Consider the following 8,663-nt stretch of genomic DNA (forward strand, 5'->3'; position numbering starts at 1 on the left):
CCGGCTGTCGGCGCGCCCGCCCGGGGCCGATCCCTCACCCTCCGAGATGGGCCCTGCTGGTAGAAGTTGTCGAGCTGCAGCAGCTATAAATGATAACAGCAGTAAACAGAGCTGCTGCCCCTGCAACGGGTTTCATTATAAATACGCAAGGGCCACGGGAACACAAGGAAAGTGCTTGCTCTGCCCTTTAAAGCAGGAGTACTGCATTTAAACGTAATTCACCCCGTATTAATTCTTCACCATTCAGACGGTTTTAATAGGAGCTTCACCAATGTTTTCTTCCTGCTCAGGAGTTGGGAGACAGAAAGATCCCTGAAATAACCACAAAGCTTGTTTACCTCTGTAGTTGTCTTAAACACGTTCTTGTACGAATGTTTTAGAACACTACACTGCTTTGTATATTAGCATCATGTAACATATACCACTAAAATGTTTCAATTCCCATTTTGACTAGGGACAATTTTGTCTCTGGCATTAAATACACCTGCATCATAAAACACTCCATATACTCATACCTTATTTAATCTATAATCTTAGAAGATCTTTAGAAAACACACTGGACTTAGGAAATTGCATCGACCAAACCTTCATTGGAGAACTCCAGTAATATTAACAGGATTTCAGTCTAGAGTGAAATGTTCTACACTGCTATGCAATACCACATACTAACTCCCAGGCTGTCTCAGTCTGTAAGAGACTAGAAACTCTGAAGACGATTCCATTTTGTCTACACAACATGGAAAAATAGCAATATTCTACTAAACAGTGTTTTCCTAGATGAAAAGAAGTGCACTTGCAAAGGAAAGCATTATGAAAAAAAAAAGGTACTTTAAAATTTTTGGTTAACCTTTACAGTTAAATAAAACCTGATCAGCGCTCTCATTCCCTCACACTCAACACAAAGCCTATTGTAACTTTTTTCCAAACCTTGAAAAACAAAATTCCAGGCTTTGACCAAAGAACTCATCAGGCAACTCAGCAGCTAGAAGCCTGTAGGCTTTAAAAATTCATCAGAAGTACCTGAGCATTCAAATTCACATTTTGTTTTTGAAATTCATGACAAGGTCTATCAAAAAACAACTTTGTCCAGTTCCAGTTTACTCTACAATAACACAGCTAAAAGAACCCAGATACTGAGCCCCAGCAGTAAAAGCCAAGGCATATTCATGACCCAGCCCACTCCACTACCGCACGAACTACTGCTCCCTGAAGGCCAGAGCCCTCAAAAGACAATCAAGATAACTGTGCCAGCCATCTACAGCCCAAAGATTAACTGTATCGGCTTTGCCAGAAGTATCTAGACAGATGAATGTACTACCACACCACCCTGAGGCTGTGCTACCCTGTCTTTAGTATTGCTACACCCCTGGGCAGGGCAGCTCCAACCATGACACAGACACCCAACACCCCAAGCAACGTGACTGTGAGACGTGATAAGCGCATGAGCAAGAATGACTTCCATAGGGAATATGCCAGCAGCCATGTGCCAGGACAGTGCAGGTGCTCTACAGCAGCCCTGGAAAGTGGTGACTGCTGCAGCCATCAGCGGAGATGAGAGCCATGAAAAGCAGAACAATGGATGAGCAAGAAGCCAAGCTTTAAGACAAAAGACTGTTATGCACATGGGGATGTGATCCCTGAAGACAACTCTGTCAAAAGAGAACTCACAGAAGTGGAGCTGAAGGCACCACCTGGCTCACCACTGTGAGATGTGACTGCTCAGAAATATCTCCAATATGATAGACACCAGACAGATCCACACCTTAAGCTATAATTGCAAGACAAGAAAGGCTCAACAGGCAGTACACTGATGAGGCAATGCACTTTAGACTCTCGGGAGGTGCCTAGTGATCACCAAGAGCTACGGAGACATCAAGACCCGAGGAAGGTACAGTGTACGATGCAGAAGACTGACTAACAGAGTTTACCCAATACAGACAGGTGAGGGAACTGCCTTCCTGGGCACAATCCTCACATTGTGCCGAGAACTAATCTGCTCCCTTGGCCTGCTCCAAGGGAATCGCTCCTGAACAGCTCTCTCCCCCTACAATGACTTTAAACCCCTCCTTGCAGTTCCCAGCTTTGCCCCCCTCCTCAGCGTCCTTCCCTCACCTTCACTTCCAAGGAATAGGGGTCTGAAGCCATCTTCCTTGCTACTCGCCAGCAAGCCCAGGCAGGCAAGCCTCAGTACCACTGCCCTGCCCTGGGCCCGCCCACTGCCAGATATCTGCGTACCCGGGGCTGAGCGCACGCATCGCCCGTCATCGCGATGGCACCACGGCCCTCACGGCCAGGCAAAGCCCCCCCGTAAGCTTCTGTGTCGCAACCCGCTGGTGCTGACCTAAGTTCCCCTGCCATGCCACCTTCAGCGACCAGGAGCCATCCACACCTACCAAGGCATCTCGCTCGCCTCACCCGTGTCCGCTGGCCCTCAGCATCTACTCAGAGGGGAGATGCACCCCGTGCTGTCATGATGCCCCTGTGACTGGAGAAAGGGGTGCAGCAGCACAGGATCCTGAGCGTGGTGCGTCCACCACCCATGCCAGGACAGTGGTGGAGAGCGGTGGGCAGGAAAGGAAATGGCGCCCTGGCAGGGCGGTATCACACCGGGACCCCCCAGCAGTGCTGGACCAAGAGTGGGATGTCCTGCAGCCGGCGGGGAGCTCTGGCCACCAGCCGTGCAGCGGGGCTGCAGTGTACCAAGGGGAGCGTTCGTGCAGATGGAGAGCTTCATTCTGGACAAGCCATCATCAAAGTGTTGTTGGAGTAAGTTTCATATAAAACCAAAGAAAAATAAACCTTTGGTACAAATAAGTAACAAAATTAATGTAGCAGACAATTATGTTATTTATCTACAATAGTCAACAATACAAAGAATTGGATATAAAAGGTTTCTTGGTCAAAAGCTTACTATACATTTGGAACATCTGTCCCCCTATCTCAAGACTGACCAAATAGAAAGGAATTAAGCATAAAGCTTTCTGACTTTAAAGAGATGCCATGATCATAAGTCTGAAGAAAAAACCCCTCAAAACCAAAACTATTGAGTCTGTTCTCCAGAACAGGTACTTGAATAAAACAAAACTTAGGAAAAAAAAATTATGCTCCACCACCAAACATATTTGCTACAAGGAGCACTGGGATAAAAAAGGAATGTAGTCGATACTGAAATCCTTCCTTATGTTACCTGTACGATTTGAAAAAATCTGTCTCTAGGAGAAGCGAAGTCAGTTTGCAGATACTATTTAAGGAAACTGAAAGTGGGGAGGGGAAATTCTCACTGATGGGATCATTTTGTATTCATTGTACTGCACAATGATCAAAGACAATGTTTTTGAAGATGAAAAACAAACTCCTTCACCAGAGATTATCCTGAAGCCTGAACATCTTCAGGAAATAATTATACCCCTGGGTTTTCTCCCCAACGTTTTTAGCTGGCATTTCTCTGAGGGAGAGGGAGGCTCTCATGAAGATACTTCATGCTCCCATGCTCTGAAAAGTCAGAGACAACATGATTGTCCCCCCTCAGCAACCACTTCGTAGTTAAGAGTCCTTCAATTCCCACTGGTCCACGTGCATGGATACGCGAAGTACTAATTCCCACTTCAGCACCTGTAGGAAACACCCAAGATAAAGCCAATTAATCCTCTGATGATGTTCATACTAAACGGTTTTGCACCTCTAAGTAAAAAAGCTGCCTGCGTTGCAGGGACCTGCCATTCTCTGCTCCTCTCCAAATACCAGTTCTATTTACCTGATAGAGAAGCTCAAGGAGTTAACAATTACATTTTAAATTGTAATGTTTATACTTCTGGCTGTTACAGTTACTTTCAGAAAGAAAAAGATGCAAGAGAGAGAGAGGTATCTCTTACATTGATCTTAGACTGATCTGAGGGCATAATCCTTAAAAAAAAAAAAAAAAAGCAAAACTAGTAAAGATTATGATCTTATGTCCTTTTTATCACATTAAGGAGATATTGAAAGACCTTAACTGGAATTTTTTAGTCACATGGAACACTGTTCCAGCTGACACAGTAATAGTGTGTAGTGGAGACTTCTGATTTTCCACCTCATGAAAGAATGTTTCCCTTGTCTTCTGCAATTCACAGTAGGTGCACCTGTTTATTTAAGCAGCTGATCAGTTTGGTTCCTGCCCTTCATTCCTTAATACTACTACAGGACTGGCACACTGGACAGCATCTCAATCTGCCCAGCAGGACCAAAGCATTGCATTCTTTACAGCATTATTAGAAAGAGAAACAAACGGAAAGCTGTTCAGCACTTTCACATCCTGTACTGCATTGTTCTATCACTATATGCATGCAGCGTACTTTATTGCAATTGAATAGAGCTTCAAAGGATCCAAAACATCTTTGTGTGGACGAAATTTCTAGGCTTCAACTTTTCATACAATACCTTTCCTGAAAACCTTTTTTAGACAGTAAGATACGAGACTAATCCTATCTTTCAGGGTTCATACTGCCACACTTTTCACACACCAGAAAATTCTGCAGTCACAACCCCACAATATCCTCCCTCTTACCAAGTCCAAATCTATAGCCATCAGAGAATCGCGTACTGGCATTCCAGAAAACACAAGCGCTGTCCACATGCTGGAGGAAGAACTCTGCTGTTTTCTCTGCAAAAGAGGCAGAGACAAAAGTAAAATCCATTACATACAGAATGATCGTGTATTCCAATAAACACAGCATAAAACAGCAAACGGATATAACAACATATCTTTCACATGCCACCTTACCAGACAGTACTTAAACAGCCTGGGCTAAGCCAAGCTCATTTATACCTTCCTCCCAGTATGCTTATCAAGTAGATACTGCAAATCTTAGAAGCAGCTTGCAAAGATTAGAAAAAAGCAAAAAGATGTCCAATGCTAACTCCATTTAGTTTAGAGCCTTCAAAGAGGGATTTAGTTGCATGACCAGGGAGAAAGAACAGCTGCCCCAAACAGCATTTGTCATTTAAACTGCGACAGTTAAGCTACTGTCAGCTCTCCAGTAGTGTCAACCATGGAATTGCTCCAGTTACTGAAAAATCCTAAACTCAATTGCTATTGCAGGTAATATTTGAGACGTACAATGCAGAAATGCCACATGCAAGTGTGTGAACTTGGAGATCAGTAGCCTGTAGCAACAAGACAGACATTCAAAAGCAACTCTATTTCCAGTACAAATCACTAGTTTCACCAGGTCTTGTGGCAGTGGTTATGGTATCAAATGCATGCTTTTTAGTGACATGCATTTAAGCTCAGAAAGAAGTACAGAAACAGAAGCCTACTTGACTCACACTGGCCAGTCGCAGATCAACATGACCTTACTGCAGCTGATTCTCAGAAGTTCTGGGCTTGGTTTGGTTGGAGAGTCAACCTTTTCTTGGCACAGCTCTAGTAAAGTTTTGAACTGGCACAGACCCAAGAGAAGAACTACTACAATATAGTTACTTACACTAACACCAGGAATTAGCAGTCAAACCAAAACAGCAGCTTAAAGAAGAAGCCTGGTCACTAACCATTCTCTGTGATAATAACATCCGTATGGGAACTTCCATACTTGTGGATATGTTCAACGGCTTCTTGAACGCTGTCCACCACCTCAATGCAGCACTCCAGGTCCCCATATTCTGTGCGCAGAGATTTCACTTCTGAAGGGCTGAATGTCAAGTAAGATGCAAACTTTGGGCCAGCATGAATCTTCACCTGCAATACCAGAAACATTTTGTGGCTACTGACCATACCAGAGCCTTTCAGGTGAAAGTGTAGCTTCTTGTACTCAATATGGGATGGATGGTAGTCCCTGTGGTGCTGTGTTTTGGACTTGTGATTAAAACTGTGTTAAAAACCCACCAATGTTTTGGCTGTTGCTGAACAGAGCTTGCACAGCATCAAGGCTCTCTCTTCCCCCCTGCTCCATCTCTGTGCCCCTAGCAAGAAGATTGGGAGTGTGCAGAAAGTTGGGAGGGGACAGAGCCAGCAGCTGACCAGAACTGACCAAAGGGGTATTCCATGCCATATAATGTCATGTGCAGCAATACAAACTGAGGGGAGGGGGTTTTTGAAGAAGGTAGGCATTGCTCTAGAGACTGGCTGGGCATTGGTTTGTTTGTGGCAGACAGCAAATAATTAGCTTTGCCTTGTGGGTATTTTGGGGGGCCGGTGGGTTTTTAGTTTTGTTTTGGGGTTTACTTTTTTTATTGGGTTGTTTCCTCCTCTTTGTCCCCTTTCTTCTTCCTCTTTCCTTCACTTATCAAGCTATCTTTCAGCTGACAAGGTTCCTTGCTTTTGCTCTCATTTTCTCCTCCTGTCCCACTTGGAGCAGGGGAGAGTAAGCAGGCAGCTGGATGGTGCTTAGCCACTGACTGGAGTTAATTCACAACATGCATGCAGTGTAAGAAAAATACACCTATACTTTGGTAAACTTGGCACATAGGTGAATTAGCTACAAGGTACAATAACTGACATGCTAGATTGGCTACCCACCATGACAAGCTCCTAATTCAGGAATCATCTGAAATTACTTAAAGCAATTGCATCACTTAGTCATCAGGCAGAAAAGGCCAGTGTAGCACTGCTAGGAAAACAGCTAAAATCTGCAGCCAGACTTTGTTTTAAGACAGCAATGCAATGCAGAGAATAACAAAAGGAATGCTTCCAAGTTGGCACCTACAGAAGTCTTAACATCTTGAATGGCTTTTATCCTTTTACTTTATAAATTGATACCAGCCCTCTCTGAAGAACATCTCAGACACAAAGTTACTGGGTCCAAAGCCAAGAAAACTCACACGGATATTTTTCATTTGTTATAAAAAAGATTTTAACACATTATCAACCTCTGCTGAAACAGCTAAACAATGAGAGATAATTTAGAACAGATACAGCACAGAAATCCCATGCAAATGAAACACAAGAAATTTTGACAAGACAAGCATAAATGGGAAATAAGGCTTAAGTCTACTAAATGTGAGGGCTTTTAAGAAGACATCTATAAACCAGCATTTTCTTGTGCAACTATAAATTACTTTATTGCATAATCCTGCCCAATATTTGCATGTTTCTTGTTGTCACGTCAAATTGGACAGAGGTAATATCCTCCCCACTGTATAAGGAGATGGGTGGGTGGTGGTGGAAATGCACCAGTACTCATATTCCTGCCATCCAAGATGCATCAACCCTGCAGTCTACCCTTCCCAAGAAACAACCAAACGAGACATTAAAAAGCCCCAAACATTGAGAACTTGCTCCTGCCTACCTATCAGCTTCTTTTACTATAACCCTTTTAACATCATTGAAACGCATGACCTCTCTATCCTGCATTAATCACTGCCTGTACACTCTATTTGTCAAATACACAGTACTGTGTGAAAACCCTTGATTTTATGTGCAATTCATACTACTTCATGGATATGTCTTCCTGATGCATCTCTGCTACCTTTACTGAAAAAACATTGCTTGTGTCTAGACAACTAATTAGTTCAACTGGCCTTTTGATGTCCTTTGACATACCAGGAGGGAAAACGGGTGGGAATAAAGGGCATGCAAGAGGAAAATTTAAAAACAACACGTGTATGAAGCAAGTTCAGAAAGGATAAAAACAGAAGGGAATTCACTTGGGTAATAAGCTAAATTAATAGATAGATTCAGGAAGAAGAGGCTTTGCATCTGGCTGAATTGGAAAGGGTAGAGAAAGGGTTGTGTATATGCTCTTTTAAGGCAGCAGATTATTTTTGCTATATACAAGGAAGTATATAGCAAAAGTATCCCAGTAACAGTCTGTAGCTGTCCTGAATAAGCTACTTTCAGATAATTTCTACAGAAACACTTGACACTGTATGTAGAAGCAAATTTCATTGACATGTACAAAGACACATATGGGTAACTAAAGTGTTATGCCATGTAAACAGGGCTACACCAGCCAGACCAAATGCTTCTAAAGTTTTAGAAAAAAAATCAAACAAAAACCACAAAACAAAACACAAGTATGAGTGACTAACCTGTTCTACTCTCAACATGTCTATGATCTGATCAAACAACGGGGTTCTCAGCAAGTCTCGATGAATTAAGAGAGTTTCCAGAGCATTACAAGCAGCAGGATATTCACACTTTGAGTCTCGGACTGAGGTTTAAGAGTAAATAATTGGTTACATAAATACATACATATTTACAACAAATATTTCGGATATTATATGAATTATAAATTACCATAACTACATTGCATAGTCCAAAGTTCAATTACACCCATGAGATCAAATCACCCTCCCACAGCTTACTTATTCGTGTGACCTTCTCAACACTGGCATCCGTGTCAACATACACGTGACAGATCCCTTCACTGTGTCCCATCACTGGGATTCCCTTAGCAGCTTTCTGGATATTCCTGACTAGCTGTGATGAACCACGTGGAATGATAAGATCTATCAGCTTATCCAAACGGCAGAGATCTTCTACTTCCTCTCTTGTGTTCACCTGTGGTAGTTGCAATACAAAGAGTTTACAGTTTGAACTCTCAAGTTTTGCCTACACTTTTTATACATAGCATACCAAAGACATAGTTGATTTAACCCTAGGTGCTTACCAGTTGCACTGCATCTCTGACTCCGTGAATAGAGAGTGCTTCTTGTGTCAGATGATGAAGGATTTGGTTTCTATTTGC

At 42.8% G+C, this 8,663-nt stretch overlaps 1 protein-coding gene across 1 annotated transcript in view; it reads right to left on the bottom strand.

Annotated features, from left to right (window-relative positions):
* Positions 1 to 2,823: 2,823 nt before the first annotated feature.
* Positions 2,824 to 8,663, bottom strand: part of ALDH18A1 (aldehyde dehydrogenase 18 family member A1) — a 47,476-nt gene continuing 41,636 nt past the window's right edge. Inside the window, exons 26-31 of the mRNA XM_008633321.2 lie at positions 8,586 to 8,663; positions 8,281 to 8,476; positions 8,005 to 8,126; positions 5,527 to 5,713; positions 4,544 to 4,639; positions 2,824 to 3,612 (exon numbers count right to left, since the gene is read on the bottom strand). The exon at positions 8,586 to 8,663 is cut by the window's right edge and continues 10 nt beyond it. Coding sequence (XP_008631543.2) covers positions 3,431 to 3,612; positions 4,544 to 4,639; positions 5,527 to 5,713; positions 8,005 to 8,126; positions 8,281 to 8,476; positions 8,586 to 8,663 — 861 coding nt within the window. The 3' untranslated portion in view covers positions 2,824 to 3,430. The remainder of the gene's footprint in view (positions 3,613 to 4,543; positions 4,640 to 5,526; positions 5,714 to 8,004; positions 8,127 to 8,280; positions 8,477 to 8,585) is intronic.

This window comes from Corvus brachyrhynchos, unplaced genomic scaffold (genome assembly GCF_000691975.1).
Source record: "Corvus brachyrhynchos isolate BGI_N302 unplaced genomic scaffold, ASM69197v1 scaffold514, whole genome shotgun sequence".
Classification (NCBI taxonomy): domain Eukaryota; kingdom Metazoa; phylum Chordata; class Aves; order Passeriformes; family Corvidae; genus Corvus; species Corvus brachyrhynchos.